This window comes from Patagioenas fasciata, chromosome 3, assembly GCF_037038585.1.
Source record: "Patagioenas fasciata isolate bPatFas1 chromosome 3, bPatFas1.hap1, whole genome shotgun sequence".
Lineage (NCBI taxonomy): Eukaryota > Metazoa > Chordata > Aves > Columbiformes > Columbidae > Patagioenas > Patagioenas fasciata.
The window spans coordinates 46,095,644-46,121,727 of NC_092522.1; the positions used below are offsets into that span (position 1 = coordinate 46,095,644).

The 26,084-nt window shown below is 34.4% G+C and overlaps 1 protein-coding gene across 14 annotated transcripts in view; it reads right to left on the reverse strand.

Moving 5' to 3' along the window:
* RYR2 (ryanodine receptor 2) overlaps positions 1-26,084 on the reverse strand; it is a 395,394-nt gene that overhangs the window by 55,986 nt on the left and 313,324 nt on the right. For 7 of the 14 annotated variants that reach the window (XM_071806250.1, XM_071806247.1, XM_071806256.1 and 4 more), the window contains 14 exons: positions 25,701-25,939; positions 23,301-23,382; positions 21,808-21,938; positions 19,789-20,109; positions 18,196-18,436; positions 17,692-17,779; positions 16,080-16,172; positions 15,567-15,737; positions 14,615-14,674; positions 10,272-10,406; positions 7,666-7,702; positions 6,017-6,128; positions 4,318-4,414; positions 47-150 (listed from right to left, as the gene is read on the reverse strand). In XM_071806250.1, coding sequence (XP_071662351.1) covers positions 47-150; positions 4,318-4,414; positions 6,017-6,128; positions 7,666-7,702; positions 10,272-10,406; positions 14,615-14,674; positions 15,567-15,737; positions 16,080-16,172; positions 17,692-17,779; positions 18,196-18,436; positions 19,789-20,109; positions 21,808-21,938; positions 23,301-23,382; positions 25,701-25,939 — 1,911 coding nt within the window. Of the gene's footprint in view, positions 1-46; positions 151-4,317; positions 4,415-6,016; positions 6,130-7,665; positions 7,703-10,271; positions 10,407-14,614; positions 14,675-15,566; positions 15,738-16,079; positions 16,173-17,691; positions 17,780-18,195; positions 18,437-19,788; positions 20,110-21,807; positions 21,939-23,300; positions 23,383-25,700; positions 25,940-26,084 lie in introns of all 14 variants that reach the window. The other 7 variants (XM_071806259.1, XM_071806253.1, XM_071806255.1 and 4 more) reach the window with 2 other exon arrangements.

Below are 26,084 nucleotides of genomic sequence, written 5' to 3' on the forward strand. Positions count from 1 at the left end.
ATCTGAAAATCTGCACACACTCTGCAGTCTCTCACACCATCCCTACCATTTTTCAGTTAAGGCTGTTCGACTGAATAGTAGAATAAGTTGATGTAAAGGATCAACTCTTTTAAGGCTTTCATCTTCTTCCGGTGGTTCCTCCCCAGGTTTCTTTAGAGAAAAAAGATTTTAAAAGTATATTCAATTTTCTATATGGAAAAATGTTTTCTTCTGTACAATTTATTAAACATTAAATATTCACATTTGTAATTTTGACTTGGACAACCAGAAGGAAACAAGTTCCAAGCAAGGTATGAAAACCCTGAATCCTGACTGTTAATGAACATGAAGACTACAAAGATAATACCATTTGCAAAGCTTTGGATTTCCTCTCCTCATAAAAATTAACCTCCTTCCCTTGATTCTGAAAATAACTTCAATCTTTTACTGCTGGTATCCAGAATGAGTGGTAATCAGATGCCAATATTTGCTACTATATTTTCTGTTCCTCTCTTATGTTTACAAGCTTCATCAGCTAAAAATTAGAATTCTCTGTTCCAGGTCTTACGTCAGGTATAATTTTCACTGAAGAACTCTGAGAGGCTTTGAGGGAAATAGTTTTAGACAGAAGAAGCTACAGCAACCAAAAACCAGCAATGTTGGCAGAATGAAAAGTTTTGGAGGACAACAAATCAATAATATATAAAATTATGACATATAATTCAATTACATATAAATAGTTTTTTCATATGGTTATTTTGCTTTCAGGTTTAGATAGCTCTAGTTAGTTCACTCTAAATGAAAAATGTAGCCCTAAATACTATAATGGGATCCAACAAAGCAGTGTTTTGAAAAGAAACTATACGAAATCTGTCCTCTCAGTTCTTGTCTTTTGCCAAAAGAGATTTCAGAAAGAAAGTTTTGCATACCAAGTTATTCACAAAATTGCTTCATCCAGACATATTTTTCTACAAAGCATCTGCATTGATAAGATTGCACAAGTAAGAAATCATTATAATTTCAGATGTTATCTGTTACCAGCATCGGTCAGACGACAAATACATTTTTTGCCTTGTGTGTGCAAGTGTCAAATACATTCCTGTGAGAATGCTTATATAGAAATGCTATGTGTATTACATTTCACATATACCTGTGAAGTCCACCTTTTCCAATCAGCTCTACCAGAAATGACTGCAGCTGAGAATTCACTTTAGTCAACATTTATGCACAATGATTGCTTCACATCCTGGTCTGTGACAGCCATAAAAGGTTCATTTCACATTTTGCAACAGGTAACAACATTTTCAGTGTCAATAACAAGATCTGAACAATGCAAATTATATCTCTAGCTATATCCCACCATTTTTGAGGTCTTCCCCTGCTCTGTATTTTAATCTCATTTAGGATTCTGACCTTTCTCTTTAATTAAATGGCAGCATTCTATACTTAGTCATGTTATCAACCAGAATACCTCTCTAATGTTATCAAAACTGATGAAGCAAAAGGGCAGAAACTGTGTTAATGTTTAATACAAGTTATTAGCTTTCATAGACTTAATTCAAATCAGTCAGAGGATCAGATTCACCAATGACTGAGTTAAGTAGAACTCGTTATTAAACCATAACATGAACATTAAGACCAAATGATTTACTGACATTTCTGGGAAATAAGAATTCCTAATTTTGAATGCTTTGACACATTTGCTCTCTAGTTAAATGTTTACGTGTAAAATAAAAAAAACTTTAACTGAACATAAGAGGATAAAACAAATACATTGGATAAGCTTTAGTTGTGACTTCTAAATGTTAGAGATTTAAATATTCAGTTTTTATATAATCTAATTATTAAACATCCATTAAACATATTGCTCTTATAAATTATTATGTCCGGTAATGCCTACCAACAAAACTAATAATAATTTCATTGCATAGGCCTAAGCGTTCATGTAAGATATTTAAAGCAGAAGCATTTTAACTATTAATAAAGACAGTGTTGACTACCTTATTATTTTTAATATCAAATATTATAGTTCTCTTAGAGGTTTGCTCTGTTGAATCAGAATTAAGAATCAGCAGAACTAAGCTCCTCAGATAGAGGACTTGCCTATGCTTTTTTCTTTTAATATACAGAGGCAGAAGAAATAGTGCTACTTTTGTATAATTAACAAAAGGACAGAAGAATCAGAGAACAAAACTTCAAGTTTAGTACAGTCCTCTGCTTTAGAGGATGCCTTCTATACTTCAGAGAAAGCCCCTACCAGAGGTCTATAAAATGCCTGGATCTGGCAAAGCCAGGAAAGGAGGTATTTTTTACTGCATTTCTCCCTTTAAATTATTTTCCCTTAGCAGAAAAGAGTCCAAGATTGTCAGTACTGAGAAAGAACATTCCATGAGATATAACACTGTAGTTTAATGACTACAGAGAGTTAAAGGACAGGAACTCTTGGCTGTAGTTTCTGGGCCCTGGACTGTTCCAGTTTTCTATCTAATGTGTGAACAGTTCACAAACTTCAGACAATTCTTCGAGCATGCACTGAAGAACCCAAGGCTCCTCCTTCTTCTCCTTCCAGATGAGTTCTGCCACCACAGCCTGGGCAGTGATTCCATTTTGACAGTTCAATAAATCTTAAATTCCTTGCCACATCAGGGTACAATGTCTCTAAGAGGGACAGAGAACCTTCACCAGCATCACAACCACATCTTTCATGAAGTCCACACAACAGTTTGGGTCAGCTCCACGGAGCTGAAGAGCAGAACCTCAGATTCTCACCCTCCACAATAGTGTGCTAAAGCACAGGAATCTGATAGAAATTTATCTAAAATACAGACAGAATTTTGTTTGCTCTTTTGAACAAATGTGCAATATATATCTCCTTAAGAGAATGCTGGAGATACATTTATCTGTATGCTTGAAGAATTGCAACGGAATGCCTGTAGTCCTTTACTAAAGGATAATATAGCAGCCAGTCAGTCCAGTCTGTTTCTATCTTTTCCAAGACAGATTTTCACATAAGCTACCTGCCACCAGATACCTGTTCAAAATCTTATCAAAGATATTGTTTCATGGAGAAGGTAAGGAGACAACCCTTTATGTCACAGTGTAACCAAACGACCATGCTAGGTTACTTCTTCACACATACATACCTGCGTACACATATATACATACACATAAATAGCTATGTTGTGCCGCATTCCATATCTACACACACATGCTCTCAACAGAAAAAACATAAATATTTTTGCTAATGAACCTGCATTATTTAAAACATTCATAGTGTGTTAGGACACATGAATATATCAGTTTAAGAGGCTACATGCGAAGTAAGTGTTTGCAGAAGTCTCTTGCTTTTTCACAATACTTGATTATACAATAAGAACGTCACAATAAATTAATTCTGAATTTGTGCAGGCAAAAAAAATCAACCTCCATGGCCTGCTTAGGCTGAGTTCATCGATGCTCATCTTCCTTTCACTATTTTGATCCTTATTTTCAAAATTATTCACAACTTGAGTAGTTTTTAAGCATAAGCTTTAAACAGTAAAAGCAAATTATTGTGTTTTGCATTTGTTTGATTTTTTCCTTTTTTTTTTTTTTTTCTAATAGCAATTTTCCAGTTAGCTTCCTCTATTGCAGAGTGGGCTCTCCTCACAATAAAAAACCTTATTTCAGACTGTGTACTATTGGTCCTCCTAGGGACTGAATCATTTCCTAGTACAAGTTCTTGCACAATCCTCAAAAAAACTACCTTTCTGTGTGAGAATAGTAAGGGATGAAAACACAAGGCTCTACTGAAAAATCACTCTGGGAACTAACTGGGATAAAGACATGGCTCTAACACTTTACTGAAGGGAAAAATCATCACGTCTCTGACCAACTATACAAGAATGAACACCCTCTTCATGCTTTCTGAGGGACTGATTAAGACTAGAATTCCTCTAGGTTCATATTCTATCCTTTTGATCTAAATGGCTTTAATACAGATTACAAAGTCTTCAAATACATAAAGGTTAACTGCAAAGAAAGAAGGGAATAGGCCGTTCCCCTTCTCCACAGGGCAGAAGATAAGAAATAGAGCAATGACAGCAACTGGCATGTAATTTAGACAAAGTTTTAAAAGCTTTATAAAAGGTTACTGAAACCCTGAAGCAGACTGCCTGAGGGAATTCTGCAATCTCCTTCACGTGTAACTGTTAACACCTGTCAGAGTGACTTGTTTATAGCTACCCCTTTGGTGAGAGATAGCTTAGGTGATATCTTATGTACCTCATAGACTTATTATTATACAAGATGAATGTTAATCCATAATACATTCCCATGACCCTTTGCACCCAGACATACTGCTAAGTCTTCTATCAGTTTGTCTTCAAAATAGTGTTCTTCTGTTTCAATCCAAGATTTATCATAGCCTTGAAGAAAGAGATTGACAGCTCGGTGCCTAAAAAGGGAAATTTACAACAAAAGCTGTAAATGTTTAAAGAAAAGATTTGGTCAATATGAATTTCATTTAGCTTGGACAACTGTCCAGTCATTACAACTGCCATTTAAAAGTAAAGCAAAATTTCTATGGTAAACTCTCCTGAAAGTATATATTTTTAAAATGACATTTACATTGAAATGCTCTATTCAAAATATTAACTTGATTCACTTTAACCTGATTGTTAAAATGTAATAATAATGATTTTAGGAACAGATAATAAATAAAACTTTAAAGAAATATAAGGACAGCCAATAAGTAAAATGAATTACTCTGTCGTAATAGTGAGATTTATTATGAATATAAAATATTTTCATATAATCTTAATTTAAATATTAAGATAATAGGAATAGATAACTTCGGATTGTGCTCGAATAATTGCATTTTTTTAATGTTCAAGATTAGACTTGTATATCCAAAACAATAAACCATTCTTTTTCCAAACTCCATGAAATTAAAGGGATGATGAGGCTAAGGCAAAGAAGGTAAACCAAGGATTATGTTTACTGCTTTGTTTGTTTGGTTTTTTCTTGAGGATTCAATGCAAAATGTGACAACCAGTTCTCCATGAAGAATTCTATCAATTATCTTAACTGTTTTTAAACCACGACTAGTCTCATTTACTGAAAAGGAAGAAGTAAAATTAAAATATACAGGAATGCTAGTTACGCGCAGGTGACCTACTTGTTAAAGTAGGAACAGCTGCAGACAGAAATACCTTGGTTCTATTTTCAGCTGTCACGGCAGCCTCATTTCAGCCTGATATGATTCTCATACCCTTGTGCTTCCTGGGACATACTTTAAGATTCATCCTACTGACTATGGTATCGGTAATAATAGAACAACTGAGAACATTATTAAGTTGAAAAGATCAGACACAAATGTTCTGGACATTATTTTTAGCAATTGCATGAAAGAACACAAGTCTACTTTTTCCGAATGTTCATTCCTTCTAGAACCTCAGGATTCTGAAACTTGCTTGACTATAGATCCCATTCTCTGTTGAACAAGAAAGAAGAGGAGAAGAAGCCACTGGAAAAAGTCTGAAATGCCTAGAGCCTGGGTATATATTTCTTGTCTAATAGAATACTCTTCCCAAAAGTGCAAAATAAATACGCATGTTTTCAGATAAAGAGTATATGTTTACTTCCTGATTATAGAGCATTTAACTTGTAATAATAAAGGTAACTCCATGTTTCCAGAACTATACCATGGCTTAGGAGGAAATTTATATTCCAAGATTATATTATAGTGACACAAATATGTCAGTTTCTGCATTTATCTCCTATGAAAGCTGTTGACTTTTCAGAAAAGAAAACATACCAGAAGGAACAGGTTGAACAACAGCAGGAGGAGATAACCAGAAATTTAAAATTATACTTTTTGTTATTATTTTCAGAAGATACAAGAAAGTAATCAGATCTATTAAAGTAACATGTGAAGTACATTACCATGCAGTTTATCGGCTACTGGTTTACATGTTTTTCTTCCTTTTGTTCTCACCAAATAGCACTGTATGAATATAAATGCACTTGTGAAAGACAGAACAAATATAGCTTTTACCTTGGCAGATTATACAAAGGTGCCATTCTGAAGCAGGCAACTACTGCTCTTTTCCTCTGTTTAGATAGCAGCTTATGCCACACTGCTTTTTTGGATCGCTGAGGATGCTCAACCTGTTACATAAAATACATATGGACAAATAAACAACGTGGCAACGGCCCTACTGTCTATGCCTACTGACATAGTAGTAATAATGAAAAGGAGAGATAACAGATAAATCAAGTGGAAAGATAGCAGAGGAATAATAGATGGAAAAAGTGTTCTAGACAGAAGTCAAGTGATCAGACAAATTGCAGAATCAGAATTTAGAAAGTAAACTCAAAAGCAAAAAATCTCTCTTTCTTTGTATCATATAGATATTCTCCTTTTTTACTTCATCCACTTATTTTATCTTTTAGATAGACTATTATCATCATTGAGGCCATCTCAGGAAACCTTAACTTTAACTACAAAGAATCTTCACTCTTTCTGTCTTTCACATCTAACTCTTTACATATGTACAGGTAAATTGTACACCTTCCCATTGCCTCAAACAATACTTTTAATTATATTTAAGACAATTCCTTTAATATTTTATTTGTAGTTTTTACCATGACCAGCTATAATGGGAAGGAATTAACTTTAAAAATGAGAGACAGGCACAGAGGCTTAGGACTAAATCCCTTCCATGAACCTGCATAGCTAGAATGAACAGAAGATACGTCAAAACACTTCAGCTACATTTCATAATATTTCATCTCTGTCTTCAGATATATTCTCTTTCTGCATCTTAGCTCTACAGCAGCATGAGGTTAAATTAGGTGCTCTCCATCCTCATCTTTTGCTCTTTCTTTTGTTCCACCTTCCATCCTTGTTTCCATCAGAAGAAAATTACTACAACGATCCAGAAGAGCAACCACACACAACAGTGTATAGCCTGACTGGATAACTGGGACCTATGACTGCAGGCTGTGCTACAGATCACTCCTTTCCCGTGGCATATTCACAGTTGTAATTCACTTCACAACTGCTCCATAAAGATGATATCATTTGATATAACCCAGGCAAATCTTGTAGAATTAAGTGGGGTATGTCTTTTGTGAGGAATTGTTTGTTGGATTGTGGGGGTTTTGTTTGTTTCTTTTATGGACAACTGTGCTAGTGGAATAATAGCTCCTCTGTCTCTCAACATCAAAGGACTCAACAGTATCTCTAGTCAGTATCTCTACCCCAAAAGACTTGGTGATTCTCCCTTGTAATAAAATACAGCATTTAAAATATGCTGTGATGATGATGTTTATGTAGACTCAATATTAAATCCAAACACTGTTATCCAAGAAGACTTTTCTGGTTTAGTAAGATACAAAAAATTATTCATAGTTAAATAATAAACATTTAATTAAACAGACTAAAATAATGCCAAGCATTCAGTGAAATGGATAATTACACTTGTAAGATTAAATGGTGACATTCAAAACCAAATTTATTCCAAAAGATAAAACACAAATCAAAAATATTTAAGAGAAAGGATAGAGAAGAGTTCACTGCAAACATATTTACAGTCACAAAACGAAGTCAGCACTAATAATTTAGAAGTCAGGCAAACCAAAATGTGGAAGTTAGGTAATTAGTAATAGCTTCACAAACAGTTATAAAACTCTCTATACTTTCCCAAAAGAAATAGCCTCGGCCTACACAAGCAGATCTCTGAAAATAAAAACAAAAACATTAGCTGTGCACAGAAAGAAAACACAAAGAATGAACTGCTCTTTGCCAGTGCAATACGAAAGTATTCAGAGTATGTATATTTGGAGAACACAGTATTTGTATATGGACAGCAAAGTATTATTCAAGACCATCATAAAAACCGACCAAGTGCTTGGATATTCATTATTTTTTGCAGACATTGAATCACCCATTTCAGTAACAAAAGCACCTGAGCACTTGTCTACAGAAGGTAAGTAAAGCTGTGGGGCCATATCTTTAAAAAAATAGGTGGAAAGTTCCAGAATAAAAGCATTTACTTCACTACAAGTAATTGTTTAAGTCTGATCAAAAGTTTGACATGAAACGTCCATCTGGTATTACAGTATACTACCGCTGGATTCTATACCCTGTGAGATTGATCCTGTAACAGAACATAGAAAACACAAGGACCATACCTTCGGTTTCACTCCCTTGGACAATTTCTCCAAACTACAAAAGATTGATCAGCTTATATACATGATGGTATAGTTAAAATGCCAGAAATCAAGAGATGTTATATGCTGTTTGAATTAATATACAGGAGTCCAATGCTGAACTGTGCAACTCTGTACATGCTCATCAATTTCCTTTCAACTTGGTTCACTTTGACAAAATCAGGGTAAAAGCCCTTTTGCCTCCCACATTTCTAGCTTTCCTCCACTCTTCCTTCTTCCTCACAGTCACGCTATATCCTCTGAAATCCACACCCATTCTCCTGTTTCTCTCTCTCTAGTAGGCTAACCATGATTGCCATGGATCTGCTTCCACATTCTATCACCTTTTCCTTGATCCACACATATTCAATAACAGGTAAATTTTAGTGACTCCTCTTCAACCTTTTCTATCAACCTGTGTAAGGCTGCTGAACTTGAAGCAATTCCTTATTAAGGCTCGTGAACTATAATATAGGAAGATGAGCTGTATGATGCAACAGCTGGGACACAGGTATTTGCATCAACACACTTTGTCCATTCCAATAACCTCTGCTCAGTCACTTTTAGCAACTGAGTGCTGCACAGTGTATATACAACCACTTTCATATACCTCTCAGATTCACACTTGACTGAGTGATCTCATCACAACACAGAAACTTCCTGACACAGGGTCTGAAAACCTATGCCAAGCTTCTGAGTGAAACCAACTAATCTAATGAGAAGGTAGGAGAGCCTTGAATTCTCAAATGTTCTTAGAAAAGGAAAAATATACACGCCGAGAAAATTTTATATGCAGTCAGTTTACAGTGTAACCAGCAGCGTTCACCTCTGCCACTAGGAATACCCTTAAAGTTAATGTGCTGTTTCTTCAGTACATTTTTTAAAAAGTCTAGAAAACACAGAACTAGCCTAAAGTGCAAAGTAACTAACAATTCAGTAAATAAAATGGGAAAACTCAATGTATCAAATAGTCTTTGACTTGTAAAATGTACCAACATAGTGGACTTCGTTATTTCAAAATTAAAGAATTAAAAACTTAAAGAGAAATAATACTTTCGTCCCAACAGGAGGAAAAATATGAACTCAAAACCAACAAAACAGACACCTAACTTCCAACATTTATTCTTGGTTGACCTATTTCTGGGGAGAAGTTTAATCTGAGAGACAAAAAACAAAATTCTATCAGTGCTGGTGGGAAGAAGGACACTAAATAAATTACAGATTTTTTTAAAGTTACTGTTGTCCAGGTCACATGGGAAGCTCATGGTAAACAATAGAGCTTGATGCCAGATTCTGAAGCAAGTTAAATATTCTGCCAGCACTTTCTGAAACAACCATCGCTCTAAACTGCTTCTACTATTTCTTGAATGTAGCAAATAATATTCGAGCTGGCAAGGCTAACCTTGGTTTGTATATACTGTTACACCAGAATCTGAGTTCACATATGCAAGCAGTTTGCTGGACCACCAATAAGTAGTCTTGTTAAAACTTTCAGATTATCAAGAATTTTTAGAATTTCAATGCCAGTTTAATTTTCTCAGTGCATATCTTCTTGCCCACATTCACACAAACTACATACAGATTTTTTCAAGTGGATATTCTTCTTATGATTTTTTTGACAGGTACATAGTAAATAGCTTCCTGAAGTCATCATGAGAGAAGCTGTGTATCAAATCATCTGACTATTCTACTCCATGCAGCTATAACATGCAGCTGTTAGCCAGAAATGTGTGCAGGCAGCTGTAAATTTCTTGCTACTTCAATAATTCAAAAATCTCAACTGAGGAAAAATACCTTGAAAAAAAGGCATTTTTTCAATATTTTTTTTCACTCACATTCTGTGCTCCATGAACAATTTAGTGATTACTTCCTGTTAGCTGAAATGCACCAGAATGCAACTAAAATACAGGTATCACTTTCTTTGCCCTTTTCCGAATAAATAGATTTTGGAGCTGATTACAAAACACTTAAGCAGTAGCCATCAAAAGAAAGAAAACAAGAATATAACACTAAATACAGCAGGTGAAAGTGCAAATGAAAGGTTGAATACTTTTGTTTAGAATAAGAAGCAATGGAACTGGGAAAATGTGCCTAACCTGTTCCAGGTGAAACAGTACATTAGCTATATCAAGGACCCTTTCCACAGTCTTCTCGGGGTCTGAGGAATCTTCAGTCCTGTTCGGCAAATCTTTGTAAAGTGCCATCTGCCACCTAATGGCGGGATCCTCAAGCTGCAGGAAAAAGATTTCACATGTCACCAGGGCAAAACGTTCCTAAGATCGGGATAAACAGTTTATTTAGTACAGAAACTACTTCAAAGGACAACAGAAGCACTTTATATGTCTAGCCCACACTTTTACATCACTAACCCATACATTGCCCACTACACTGACTGGCAGAACAAAACTAAAGACTGATTTGTGCAATGTTTCTTGTGAGCTTCCAGAGAACTAGAAGTCTAATAATCATACAAAGAGCAAATGATCATGGGCCAACAAACAGCACTGGTATCAGCAATGAATATCCTATTTGAGGAAAAGTAATGAGTATGAGGTAGGCAGACATAACTTTATACACTGATTTTTCATCTATTAAACCAAACGACAATTAATTGTTGTTCTAGTAGTTGGGATTACTTAGTTTTCAGCCATAGAAATTAGTCATATTAGGCTTATTTATGTCTAACATTTTTCTTTTTTTTTTTTCAATTGTTAAAAAAATCATAACTAGTGATTGCTAGCTAAAACATGAAAAGCTAATTTATGAAAAAAAGAATTCAAGATGCATTTGCTTATTAGTCTACAAATTATGCAGAACTGTATGAAGCAAAATGTTTTCTCTTATTTTTCTCTTTACATTTCATATTTTCCATTTCAGTGATCTGTGATTCTCTGTTTTACCATTACAAATCTCTTTTGTGGTTCATTTTGTCTCCTTAGTGTTTCTGTTAATCAACACTGCTGCAACACACTTTGCAACCATTTTTTGTGCCAATAACACTGCAGACAAAAACAACGTGTAACCCATTTTACTGAGAGTTGTGGCCAGTGATCATTCCTGATTGTGCAATTTAGCCTTATGTCACACTGGCCTGGATTCCTAAAGCATTTAGGAGCCTAAACCCTACAGATTTGAATAGGGTTTAAATTCAACACTTACTTTTATAAAACACCTTTGTGGATCCAGATTTAAATATGTGCCTAAGATAAAACCACAATGCTAATTCACCTCCACAACATATCTTACGATATACAGTTTACTCGAGTTCCAGGAATGATTATAAACTTACACAGTCACTCAATAATAGCTTATTACAACCTAGAAAGCCACAATTGACAGGTATTTCTTCCACTTTTTGGCTTTTCCATTTCTTAACAACAGTCACATCCACAGCCTTTGTGTGAGCATTTGACTGGGTCATCATGAATGGATAGTCCACAAAAGACTTTTTAATCACAGATGGAGATGTCTTTTGATCTGAGGACTCGTCACATTCTACCAAGGTACAGCTTTTTTGTACAGGTAGTTTTCTAAGGTTATGAGTAGTTGACATTTCAAGGTGTGAATTAGTATGGCTGGAAGAAGATTTTGGTGACTTGAGCTTCATCCGTGTCAAAATGAATGCAAGTTTCGTCATCAATTTCTTGAAATAAAAGGCTCGGTACTGAGTGACAGCATGCAGGCATGCAAGGAAAGGAAAGACAGAAACAGGGTGAAGACAAATGTAGACAAAGGTAGACAAATGCATGAAATAGATGCCACAACATTAATAGCTAAATATTTAGAAGGATGATTCTCAAATAGTGTAGTTTTCCAAAAAGAAATCAAGATAAATTATATTTTAGCTCCAAGATAAGTGACAGAATGTGGTGTCTCTGAGAAGCAAAAATAGTTAACAGAAAACACCATTTGAAGAAAGAATATTGCTGTGGTTGGAAGAAAACCAGCCTTTGCAAGATGTGTTACTTTTCCTCTGTTTTGAAAACCACCTTACACAAACACCATTTTAACTAAGTTACACATTAATTCTTAAGATTAAATAATGATTTAAATCTATAAGACCATTTGGCCTACGTTCCTTTTATGTCTGACTCAATCAGACAAAATAAAATACTGTATGCATGGAACACAATGGCATCATTTTTCTTAACAAGAAACACCATACTTGACACTATCTGACACGTACTTGATAGTGACTGAATACTAATGACATCTGAGAATTACATAATAAATGATATTGTACTTTGTAAATAACTGCTGAATTTAACTTTATACATGATACTTCTAAATAATTAAGTTATACACTCAGGCTTAATGTGAACTCTAGAATGTGTCACTGCTAAATGATTCATGAAGAGATACTTCACACCACTGAGAAGAACAAACTACTTAGCAATAGATATCGAATCATAATAAAGATAATAAATACAATAATAAGTCGAAGTTTTGAAATCCTGGAAATGGTGTATTTTGCCTGTAGTTGAGTGACTATTTTTCAAACACAGGGCAAACCCAGAGTTTTTCAAAGCTAGTAAAGCAACATATAGATAGCTATAAAATAAAGCTAGCTACAATAACTGTTTTGCTTTCTTAGCTACACATTCTGTGTTTCCCTGCCAGAACGTCATCTTTCACTGAGAATTCATTCTACAATTAGGAGAATCCAAAGTCACTGTTGAAAAGTTTGTAACTGGAAAATCCATCAATATGTACTTTGGATTAGCTAAGATTACTTTCTTCTTGATAATCCAAGGCACCATGAAATTTCATCAATATAAGAAATTGAAAAGTACTTTTATTCTCATGTGTTATAAACAGAGGAGGCGATATGTTGCTGAACAAAAGAAAACTTTTAATTGAAGCAAAGGAAGTTTCTGAAAAGAAAACACAGATCAAGATATTAAGAAGTATCATTACTCCAAGGCAACAAAGCAGCAACAGACAAATCTCTCAATAGCAGTATGCAGACTGTAACCCTAAAGAAACAAAGTAGAAACTGGAGTATTTAAACCAGGAGGACAAGCGCTAAAAAGCAGCATGAAATGCCAGGCAAGATTTACAACTGCATGGCTTACAAAACGACAATATACACATACTGAAAATATCAGAATAGAAATACCCATCTTTATCATTGAGAAAACATTACTGAACTTCATGGACAAAATCCCAACACGTAAAAGATTTGTATGTTCATGACATGCACATTACTTAAGTACTGTTGTTCATGAAGATCTTCATAAATGTTGTTTTCTTCCTAATACTTTACCTGTGTGGTTCCTTCTGCTTCTCAGTATGTAATATTTGCTATATAAGGATAAGTATCTCAAGCTTTTTTCAGGATTTAACCAAATCTTTTGTTTTCAGTGGTAAATTTGTCTACATGCAATCCTTATAACTTACAGCTATTGGACTTTTATTTGTAATATTTTATGAAAAATGCTAATTGTTAGCTTCACAAACTTCTCTTGACATTGCAGCAATATACAGAAAACATTAGGTGGGAGAAAATTAATCTTAGATATTATTCAGGAAGAACCATCCCATTTCCAAGCAATTAAAACAAACATCACTGCCATGCACTGAATTGTAGTAGAATCTTGACTTCTGGATGATTCTTAAACACCCTTTCAGGGAAAAAAAAAAAAAAAAAAAAAAAGAAATCAGATTTCCAACTCACATGTCTATTCTCTTTTACCATTTTGTGAGCACAGGAAATACTGGTTAGTTTTGTCCTTGAATAAAACCTGGGACAGGGGGAGGAGCTAAAAGACAATCCTAAATAAAGCACCATTCACAGTTCCAATTTCATCTTCCTTCACTGGAGAAGAAACATATATCACTTAATTACATTTCTGTATTATGGCTGATTCTTTGCCATTATTTGAAGCATTAATAAAACAGTCCAACTACACCAGTCTAAGTCAGGACTTTTTTCCCCTAGGGGTATTCATCTGACACTATATGGAATTTAATAACAAAAAGCTGTACTTTTCCCAAAATATTTTCTTTTCCCTAGCCTGAAAAACAGGAACAAAACTGAGTAAAGCTGAGATTTTGTACTTCACAGAGTATGCCAAAGCTGCAGCTTCCTTTTCCTTTACACTTCAAACTGATACAAAGTAACCTTGAGTATTTTGCAGATTCTATCCCAAACAATAGAAGGTAGAGTTTAAACAGTGACAGACCTTGCATCCATCTCCAATTTCATACTAATGGTGTTCGTAGGCAGGAATTGGAAGGGTCACATGTTATTGTATATAATGCATATATAAACACATTAAAAACCTAGTATTTAACAATTTATGTAAACAAGTTACTTGACAGAAAAGAAAAATGGACTACAAGTTATCCTAACAAACCAAAGCAGGTTGTCATTATATGGCACCATCCATTAATTCAAAGGAAGAAAAATCATGTTTAAAAACTGCATATAGATTACCTTGCCCTGGAGATGAAGATTACTGCGGATGATATCTCGTACTTCATCTTCAGTGTCTTTCTGTCAACGTATTACAAATCACATAAATTAGAAATACAAGGTAATTAAGGAAAGATATTGTTCACATAAATGTCAACCTTGGGCTTAGTTCAGATGATGAATAAAACTGATAATGTGGAAGACTGAGGAAAAACTCAGTGGAAATGTATCCTTTTGTATCAGGCCAGGGTTAGTCATATCCAAGCTCACAGGGACAAGTTCTGGATGGCATAATTTGTATTTGTTCACAGGAACATGTTAAATGCAAGTGTATATATATACATACTTTAACCAAAGTTTGACCAAATGAAACCAATATAATGAACACAGATTTTTTTTTTTTTTCTTATCCTGATAATATAACAGAGAACACAGTCTTCTCTGATTTTACTTCTATTTCTTTTGGAGATCTTTTATCCTTTATAAACATTCAGTTCAGCTTCCCAAAGCTTATATAGCCTGCCAGGGTGTATAAAGTATTATAGCTTGAGAAAGGATTATATTCCAAATTACAATCACATTACTGCACTGTGAGTTTACTCCTGGAAGAATCACTTTTAAAACAGTTTATCCCTACAGAAATTCTCGCCTTCATGTGAGAGTGATCAAAAGGAAATAGTTATGATATTGAGCACAGAAGTTAGGACACATCCAGTTCTCATTTTCATTTCCAAATTCAAGGTTCATAAAATACAACCGATCATCTAGAAAACAGTTATGCCCAAACTGAAATGTTTTATATCCTGAAAATGAGAACAATATGTAGATTACTACATACCACAGTCACTCATTTTGCCTTTATGTACTAGAATTAGTATTGATTATTTGTGTAAGACTAAGCATGAGGGAAAATTTCAAATAATTTCATTAGTAAAATATTTTTACCTTTTAGAAGTGCAAAAAGAGCACCTACCATGCTGAATCGATTTTTGGCCAGTGCAATTAGCTCTTGGTCTCCAGGAGCACAAATATTTAGGCCAATGGGAAGTAATCTTTTCAGTGCTGCCACAATGAGAGAGGTCTGCATAGAGTACCGGTCACCTTTTCGCTTCATCTTCTTCCTCTCCTGGTCAGAAACTGCTGCCTGCAGCATAAAGCAAAGATGAAAAAAAAAAACAATATTAAATAAAAGAATTGCACTAGAAACTTTGTAGTTATCTCTGGTTTGACAATTTCCTTACTACCAATACAGCTGCATTGTTATCTCATGGAACTACCCTTATATCATTGCCAGTATTTTGCACCAATATTTAGAAAGTCCACTGCTTTTCTCAAACAATTGTCTTTTGATTCTCAACCCAGTTTTTGCAACAGATTTCACTAAAAAAAAAAAAAAAAAAAAAAAAAAAAATTAAAAGTGCTTCTCTGTACTCCTCCTGTCTCCTTCCCCTCTGCAAAGAGAAAAATACAAAAATCTTTACATTACCTTGGACATCTTAGATTTGGTGTCACTGATGAGGAAAGACATGTTGTTGATTTCATTTTGTACCACAAAGTTCTGCTCTTCCCTTTTGAAATTCTGGAAATATATAAATGATCTCAGCTAAAAGCACTTATGGTATATGAGAAATCTATCTAAATAAACCCTAAATAAAAATATAAATTAACTGGAAATATGTAAAATCCACAAGGACAGAAAAAATTAATGAATGATCAACAATGGCCTTGAATTCCAGTTTTCATGTACATAGCATAGCTCAGGGGGTTGTGTGTTTTGCTTTGGTTTTGTTTTTTTAAGTGTTTCTCTGGCTATGAAATAGCTATGATAAAATCTCATTCCTCTTCTAATTCAATATAAAAATATCTTCTGGGTTTTTGTTTGCCAGTAAAACATCCATTCATATATTTTTCCCCCCATCATAAAGCCCAGTATTTTCAGATACATAAGAAACTTTTACTCTGAACTTAGGAACACACAAGTAATTTGACGATCCAGTATCTAACTACTATGCAACCAGTTTCTGTGCATTGTGATGTTTATACTAAATCTTACAGTCAAATTCAAGCACAAGCACGCAAATAATAAGGCGCCTTGTTTCCCAAACTTAAGAGAATTGAAGTTATGGCAGAAAAGCAGTTAAGCATAGACAACACTCCATACAGAGATCCAATGTCTGAATGTATTGTCTCTTCTTTTTTTTTCCTCCTTTTTGTTCCAGTATGCACATGAATCATGTTTCATTTTCATTTAAGCACTGACAGTGATGATGTCCAATTAGATCTTAATGCAGATGCCTTGGTTCTTGTCTATAAACTAGAGGAATCAGACTTAAGAACCGAGGGTAGCTTTTGTATAAGTGGAATTAGGAAGAAAACCTTAACTGGTAAAATTTATGAAATACAGAACAGTACCATTGAGCAAAAAAAATTTATTCAGAGATTTACTAATAAGATTAATTTTGCTACTTTCTTGCTCTTAGAACATTAACTGACTTTGTTTCATTCAAGCCAGCTACAGACCTAGTCTTAATAATTGAACAATATACGATCTACACTGCAAAACTAATTAAGTGACTGTAAAAAGTGTTGCATATTTCCTTCAGGAAACCCTTGTTGAGGACCTATCCACATGATTTTTATTGTAACTTTGCCTAGAGGTTCAAACAGACAGACCGCACAATTTAGGAAAATGGACTTTAATCAGATAACTACCACTAATTTCGTAGCCTTACATCCTGGTTGTAAAAAGGCTTTGGGGGTGAAAATAACTGATTGGGAAGGAACTGGGTGGGAGGGGAAGTGTAAGGACACAGAACTCAATGAGCTTAATATACATTAAAAACCCCAAACCAAACAACAACACTAACACAAAAAAAAAATTTAGAAATATCTGCAATCAGTGTTACTGTGCTACAAACACCATCAACTCCTCTAGCTACTCAGGCATTTCAGAAGTGTCAGAAAACTGAAAGTCATTAATACCATCCTATCTGCAGTTTCACTTCTGTCATTAATTTTTTTTCAAATACAATCACTAAATAATTGATCTGCCTACTAACATTCCTGACTAAAACAAGTATTCACCACGAATTACTTACATGAGATTTTGACCAATAAATGAAGACCTCGGCCACCATGCGGAACAATTCTTCTGCTTCAGGATTGGGCTCTTTCAGCCATTTTGCCCTAAAATTTGGTAGAGGGGTGGAAAAATGGATGATCCTCACTGTCTTTATGCTTTGACATCAGTTTTCAACATTTTACAAGGATACAAGCCAACAAAACCAAGCATGCATGCTTTTAATCCTTTCTGGGTAACGGTGGCTTTTTGATGTCTTATTTCAAAATGCTTAAAAACCTTTTATATTAATCCTAGGTCTAATCCAACAGATTTGGATTGCACCTCTTTTTAGGTTTTCTTCTGAAAAAGATCCCAGTTCCTCTATAATAAACGCCATAAAGTATCAGCTTGAACAACTTCGAGACTGGCAGGTTGAGCAAAAGCTACTTTAATTCAGTTCTAGGCATATCAAGGGACAGGAGACGGTAGCAATAAACAGGAAGATTTTATGAGATTCACTGACCTACTCCTCTCCACATACCTGTTATAGTCCACAAATCTAATCAACAAAGGGTAGAAGGCATAGAGGTCCCGTGCCAAAGTGGTGAACTCATCTAGGATGAGCAGTTCAGCCTCCGACATGTCACCTCTGCCTTCTGCTCTTAGATGTTCTTCATCCGACACAACCACTGCTGCTTTTTTCTTTAGCTTATCCATCAGTGGCAGGAAGTGTGTCTTTAAGAGCTGTGGCTTCACTTTGCTTATGATGGGCTGGGAAAACACTATTTAAGGCAATGAATATTATGTATATACCTGGCCACAAAATATAAATAAAAACTTCTACCTTGCCCCTCTTTCTTGTGTCCTATTCATAGGTTACAGAGTAAAATCCTGCCCCCATTGAAATCGGCAGAACATTAGCCAAGAATTAAATGTGGTCAGGATTTCACATAGTCCATTCACTTTGCAACTATTGAGGGTAGAAAAGCCTAAGCTTTCAAGTGTTATGATCTTGCAAAGTCTCTTTATTAGCATTCTGTCAGCATATTGGTATTTGCCAATTTTATGGAGTAATGCAGAAGTTGTTTAATGGTACATATGGGTGGATAGCTACATAGCACACACAAGTTCTCAGCCACTGGCTCCTCCTTGCTTTTTAGTGTGTGAGCAAACAGAACAGGAAAGCACACTCTAGTTATTGGCAAACCTGCTGGAGAAGCCCGCCTGTATTTCTTACACACACTAGGACACTGCAAGGCTTTTGTGTAGATAGAAACAAGACTAATTCGACCATCCATCAAGCCATTTGAGACTTGTTAGCAAAAGCTTTTTGCAAATCTACTCATAAAAATGAATATGTAAATTACCACTTCATCTGGGCCCATTAGTACAAAACCATTTGTAACATATCCATTAGATTACAAAGAATTTTAGGCAGTTACCACTTATCCTTAGAGTGCATTACATTACTAACCCTCAAAAGACTAGGAATCCAGACTGTTACCATGAATGAAATTGCTACTACGATAAGGACTAAAAAGTCGTAAGAAAGCCTAACTGAAAAACTGAATTCACAGCACTGAAGTGACTTTGCCTTACAGGTTGTAACATTGAGAAAGAAACTGTTTTTAAATATAGTTTAAGGTGTTCTCACAATTACATAAGGGTTAATAAAATGAAATGTGCATTTCCACACTTCACTGTAATAGAAATGTTAGATAGATAGTTTCAAAACAATATTTTAAGGATCCAGCATTCATACAGAACCACAAGGAACTATGTATGCCTGAAAATGGAAACTCGTTATATAATGAAAATGGACTAAATAACTTTAGTTCTTTGATCCAATATACTGTAAAATGTGCATGTGCATATTCTGGGGAAAAAAAAAGAAATAGCTTATCATGCTTCTTATATTACTTATTAAGAGATTAAAACATACTGCTTACACTGCTCTTTCTTTACATCTAATATTTGTGGTTCATCAAGAACTGTATTCTTTAAAAACAAAAATATGGCCATTGGTCTAATCCAGCTTTAACAAGGTAGTTACAGAGTAATTTAGAGTGTGTGTATATATATATATTTTCTGAAGATACACACACATGCTTATTTGTTTATTTTTACATCTTACCTGCTAGTCTCTTCATCCAGGCTCCTTCATCAATACCAAGGTTGTTATAGATGATTTTCAATATGTTACCCAACAGAGTGTTCATGTGCTCTGATGTCAAGGCTGTGCAACACATTTCAGCCTTGTCAGGGTTGTTTTCTGGCCCATGCTCCCACCAGTGTGACATGTAACTACACAGCATAGGCAGTATTACTTCCATGATATGTGGCATTTGTGTGTAACGAATACCAGACTCTGCCAGTTCCACAATTTCTTCCATTAGCTTCACCAAGGAAGGAATATTTGGACAAACCTCTTCTACACTCGTAGGCAAATTGAGAACTATATCAAAAAAAATAAATCAATAAACTAAGTCATAGAGGGAAAACTATTCAATTGCAATTGTGCACAATTTTTATTTTCTATTTACATTTGTGCCTTTCTGATCCAAGGAAAAAAAAAAAGACACAAAAAAAACCCAGGTACTTTCATACCATTGAGCAATAAGCTATATATATAAGGTTCAATAATGAAACTTTCTATAATAAAAATAATTCCTATATGGAAGCTTCAAGAATGTGATTATTATGGAATGAATTCAGAGACATCAGATGTAGTTTGCTATATTCAAAATTAAGCTTAAATTTCAGAATTTCTTCCAACATAAGCTTTGCAGTTGAGGAGACAAACTGATACAACAGAACATCTCTCCGCAACGCTTCAGATGAGATCTGGAATGTTAATAGAGGAAAAAAAATATTGTCTGACATAATGAGCAGAGCAAATGCTCAGAAATTGGCTTTTGGAGGTGAATTTCTGATTGTAAATGTTTACTTTTCAAATTATTTGTATTATCATTTCCATCCACTGTAAAGGCACTGCAGTTGCATCTACTGTTGGAAGCAATTTCTTTCATCTCCAAATAAATATCTCTAAGCACAACTATTAGCTCTTGAATGTCTAACATCCTGACAGACACATACAATGAGATATACAGATATCTATATATTGACTCCAAATATTTGTAACAAAATAAAGTAAGGCTAGGCTTTTTCCAAAAACACTCTCTTCTCCTGTTTAGACCCAAATAGATTTTACATAGCCATCGCAGAGACTCCTTAAAGCTTAACACAATTTTGGAAAATAAATTGAAATTTCTGTTAAAAATCAATTAAAATTCAGCTGACTGTCTTTCTAGATGTATTAAACCAGCTTGAATATAAATGGTAAGTAAGCATGGCTGTTGACATTTTCAAGATACTACAGGTCTTTGAAGAATAAATCTGATATGTGTCCTCTTTTCAAAATAAAGGCGAAGTTATAAAATTAGCACCATTATAAATGGACGTCTTATTCACTGACATCTATATATACCTGTGATATAATTCTCACTCAGCATATATACAGAGTTTGACCAGTTCTACTGTAACTTCTCTTCCATTTGCAACAGGAGAAAGTAGTGTGCATCACCTTATTCAACTACTGTGTTTTAGCATAAGAAACATCAAGAGTTTCAGAATGGAACAAAAAGGTATATGCAAAGCAAACATATATAATGATACCGGAATGTATCTGTATCCATGCTGTCTTCTGTTTCAAACAATGAAAAAGCAATTTACATGCTACTCTGCAGTGTATTTACTTGCTAAGAGTACATTATGTACTTAATACAAGAAAAGGTGTTTTTCTTCAGTTGAAGTGTGTATGTTTTAGGGATGCAATATTGCATATGAAAACTGCAGAACTAAAGTTACTGATTAGAATATATAATTTTATCATCAAATATCTAATATGTAAGATAATAAAAATGTGCTTTCAATAAATAGATTCAAAAGTGGTCTTTTGAGAATGGTATCTGAAAATGAAAACATTGGTGTCTTTAGAAACACAAAATTGGTTTTACCAGATTTAGCTCATTGATCTAGGAGAGAAATACAACCAAGAGACTACGAGAAAATACCTGTACTATCAAATGTATGCAAAAATACACGTATTAAGGCAAGCAGCATTTATAGTGACACTGTGAGTTTCTGGAAATACCTGCTCTGTCTCTTGCATTCTTGGTATTGTAAATTGAGTAGATATTATGTTTGTTCAAATGGGTTTCCAAAAAAGCCACAGGAAATGCACCTGAGAAAGCAGCCAAGCATTCTCCTAGTGCTGATCGTTGCCTGTGAATTAACAAACATTGTTAAGCATACACAATTTTGATGACTGACTACACCTCGTGATACTTGCATACCAGTTTCATTTTGTTCTAAGATGAGCTCATCTCAAAGAGATAAACCACTACATTTTTAGGATTATCAACACAAGAACATGTAATAGAAATTGAAGTTCAACAACCCTCTGCTAATATATGAGTGAAATGTAAGATGTAAAATGTCAAAGGTGGCCTACTTAGCTGAGAACAAATGAGGAACATGCAGAAAAGACACCACAAAGTCATCATAACAATGCCTTCTATTCTATTACTTTCCTCTCAGTTTTACTGACATTACAATCTCCGCTATTAAGAAAAAGCTACTGAAAGACCAAGAAATCAAATACAGCTACCATTCGAGTGATATAATTTCTTTTTCTGAGGAATACTAATAATCAGACCTTGGTCTAGCATGAAAGTCAAATTATTCGGAGAGTGAAAAATCACTTCTATTGATCGATAACTCTGAAAGTTTTGCGCAAAAACATGGCTCTGATTTCTTCAACATTTATTTGATAATCAAATTTCTTTAAGTGTGCCAAAATTGTGAAAAGCGGTCACTAGGAAGAAGTGATCACCTGTCACTTCACTTGGATCCTTCAGGGGACATTTAAAATTACTCTTTCTGATTTTTAATTCAGTTTATCAGAACAGATCTTAGACATGTGAGAAATCCTTAGCTGCTGAAGCTGAGCCACACAGATGACTGAAATCCAGGAGGTCCCATGAGCTCACATTGAAAAAGCAAACAAAAAAAAAGGCCTCCAAACTGATCTTGTGATTTATCAAGATACATCTTCAGTGATGTAGGAAGGAAAGGATTTCTAGATCTAAGACATTACATTTGATTTTGTAAAATCTAACTTCATTCCCATTATTACTTATCCTGTTTGCTCCTTCTTTTTCTTTCCTTTACATTATGTCTTCATAAGCAAAACATACATCGCCGTATGAGCGACAAATTAAGCTTAGGGTAATAAGAAATATACATCACAATTAATGTTCCTTATATAGGAACGATTACAAAAATAGCTGAGCAACATCTTTCTACAGTTTCCCAGTTGAACCTCAAATCAAGTTATATCTATTGTAAAGTCAGATCATTTTATTTGTAATTCTTGTTTTAATTAAGAAATATATTTTGACAAACATATAATGCAATATTTTAAGTGTATTAGAATAAATGCAGCAGCTGCATTCCACTTAACATCTTTTTTCTCTCAAGATATCTTTCCAACAACAATCTCTTCCTGTATTCGTTTCTGGACTGCATATTCATGAAGCTAAATATAAGCACGAATTTTAAAAACAGAGGAACACTTCTTCTTACCGCTCTACATAGATACTCTTGCTGGTTCCCAGAGCATATAAACTGGCCAATATTCTGTAACAGGAGACCTGAACATCTTCCACTACAAAAGAAGAAGAAAATTATACGTAAAATAGATTTTTCTTGGCAATACATTTCTGTAGAATTAAAATACATTTCTTTTGACAACAACTGAATTAATAATATTAAGCTGTCAAACATAATCCACAGAAATCAGTCTCTAAACGCAAAACGTCCTCTGACCACTGAGTGCCACAGTTTTTACTCAAAACTTCTGTTTACTTCAATACCAAGTTACCAGCTAAGACAGTAAACATCTTTCACTAGTGCACTACCTTTCTGAAATTAATATCATACCAAGTCTTTATGGATAACACCTAACTGCATAGCCTGAGAATTTATTAATTTAATAGCTATAAAGAAATTACTTGATTAATCATCTCTAGTTTTTCTGTAGCACTTAGGAAAGTTTCATGGTAAATCAATATACTGAAAGTTAAAAAAAAAAAAAAAATTAGGAAATATACGTTATTAGGTAATATATAGATTTACAAATGTAGCACCACTGTATAAAATACATTACAAAAGATTGCTAATTCTTTTAACCACAGTTTATATTAAAAAAAAAAAAAATTAGACACAGGTATCAGTTAATATCATATACTTAATTTGCATTTCAGACTGCTGAAGGATTAAAAAAATAATCCTGTAGTCCTCATGAACACTTCATCAAAGTATGTTTTGAAATTATCAAATGTTCCAGGCACAAAAAGGTGAGAATGTTAACTCTGATTTGAAAAAAAATGCTTTTGCAAAGTAATCTGCAGTAATAGTGTAACAATAGTGTAAGTACCATCAAGAAGGACAACACCCTCATTCTTTCCATATATTTTTTTTCTGGTGTCTCCCACAGTGCTAATATCTTCCCTCAATATGCAATGAAATGTTGGGAGTAAAATAGGATAAGACTTAATGGGCAGGGAGAGCCTACAAGATGATAGTGCATCAAAGCTACATAGCCTGGCCCTTTCTACACAGTCATTTTAGTTTGGATCACCTCGGAGTTGAGTATTTTTATGTAAGAGTAAGCCCAGGTACACTGACCCACCTTTGCACATGTTCACACCATGAAGTACTCTGTACATGTAGTAATAGTCTTAGGTACAAGCACCAGGTCAAGATGCTTGTCAGAGTAGTACAAATAAGATAATCTTATTAAGACGGAAGAGTAGCTGTGTGTAAGAAAAATTAGCCTTTCCAACTATGCTCTAGACAAAATAAGTAGGCACAATTTAAATTAATTATTTTTTCTCAGTTTACGAAATCTAAATTGGGTGTTTTACACCAGTGTGATGTATGCAGAATAGCCAGTTAAGAATGTCAGCTTCAGTGATGAAGTATCAAAGGCTAATTATTAAGTTGCAAAAATAGAATACCAGAGATCAAAAATTATACAAGGCATGAACATGTGGATGCCTGAAAAAGTGGTTTATGATATGCATGTGAAACCCACAGATAACTTTTTTCTATACTGTCACATTCTCCTGAATTTTTCTCATTAAATTATTTCTGTAAAGTGGATGTTTATATCTCATCACATGCGAAACTATCAATACATCTCCACATTTTCAAAAAGAATCCTCTTAATGCTATTTATATAATACTTTTCCAGATTCTAAAAATAGAAAAAATATGTTTTGGTATTCTTTTCTTCCAGGTCCTCCTCTCAGTTATTTCTACAATTGAGTTACATACACAGAGCAGTATCACCTCCTTCAGTGCAATCTGGACAGCAGAATTCCTACAGAGTTCCTAAAATGAATAAAACTAAAATTTTGTGTTGCAGATTGCCAAATTTTGTCTTGTAGAGACTGAGTTTGGTATAATAAAGGCCACTGAATCTGCCATAATCAGAACTATACATACAGAGTCTTACACACATTCCCAATTCTTCAGGAGCTCCTTCCATTTCTCCTTAGGATTTAAGATGCACCCACCCAAATTCCCCGCTAACCAAAAGTGAATCAAGGTGCATGTATGATGGAATAAAATCATTCTCATAGTATAAACTCATTTATAGTTAGAGCAAAGACAAAGTAACTTACACAAAGTAACTTTTCACACAAGGAGAAAGTCACAGTGTAGCTATGGTAAAGTTACCCACAAAATCAAGCCTTCTGTCTGTCTAATCACAGTGATATCTGCTTTAATATTTACACTAAATCCACTAAATCCTGCAGATTGTTCAAGGTTGATTACAGCAAATTTTTTATTAAATCTATGACAATTCTGTCAAAATGGCATAAGATTTGTGATTCTCCAATAGAACCAAGTCTAGTAATGCTTACTACATGACAATACAGATATTTTAGTGGCATGGCACTTCTAAATAATACATACATATCAAATCTTCCCCAAACTGGTGCTGTCCAATATGCTCAAATAATGAAGATAGCACTGGCAGGAGAGCAACTGTGGTATAATTAATGATTTGTGTAACACCCTTTGGCTGGTTTCTGCTGTGCGTAAACTGGCCTTGCTTAAGATTTTCCATTGTTTTTTCCAGATCCTCAGCAGCATTGTCCAAAAAGGCTCTCAATGCCATCTTGACAGATTCCAAACCAGTTTTCATCACAGTCCTGCATATAACATGCAAAAAGAATGAGAATAATATTCTATTAGACAAGTATGGAATAAAAGCCTGATCTTGACTTGTACAAAATAGATTACAAAAATCTAAAAAAAAATCTCATTTTTTGATATTGTAAAATCTTCTCATAGCTG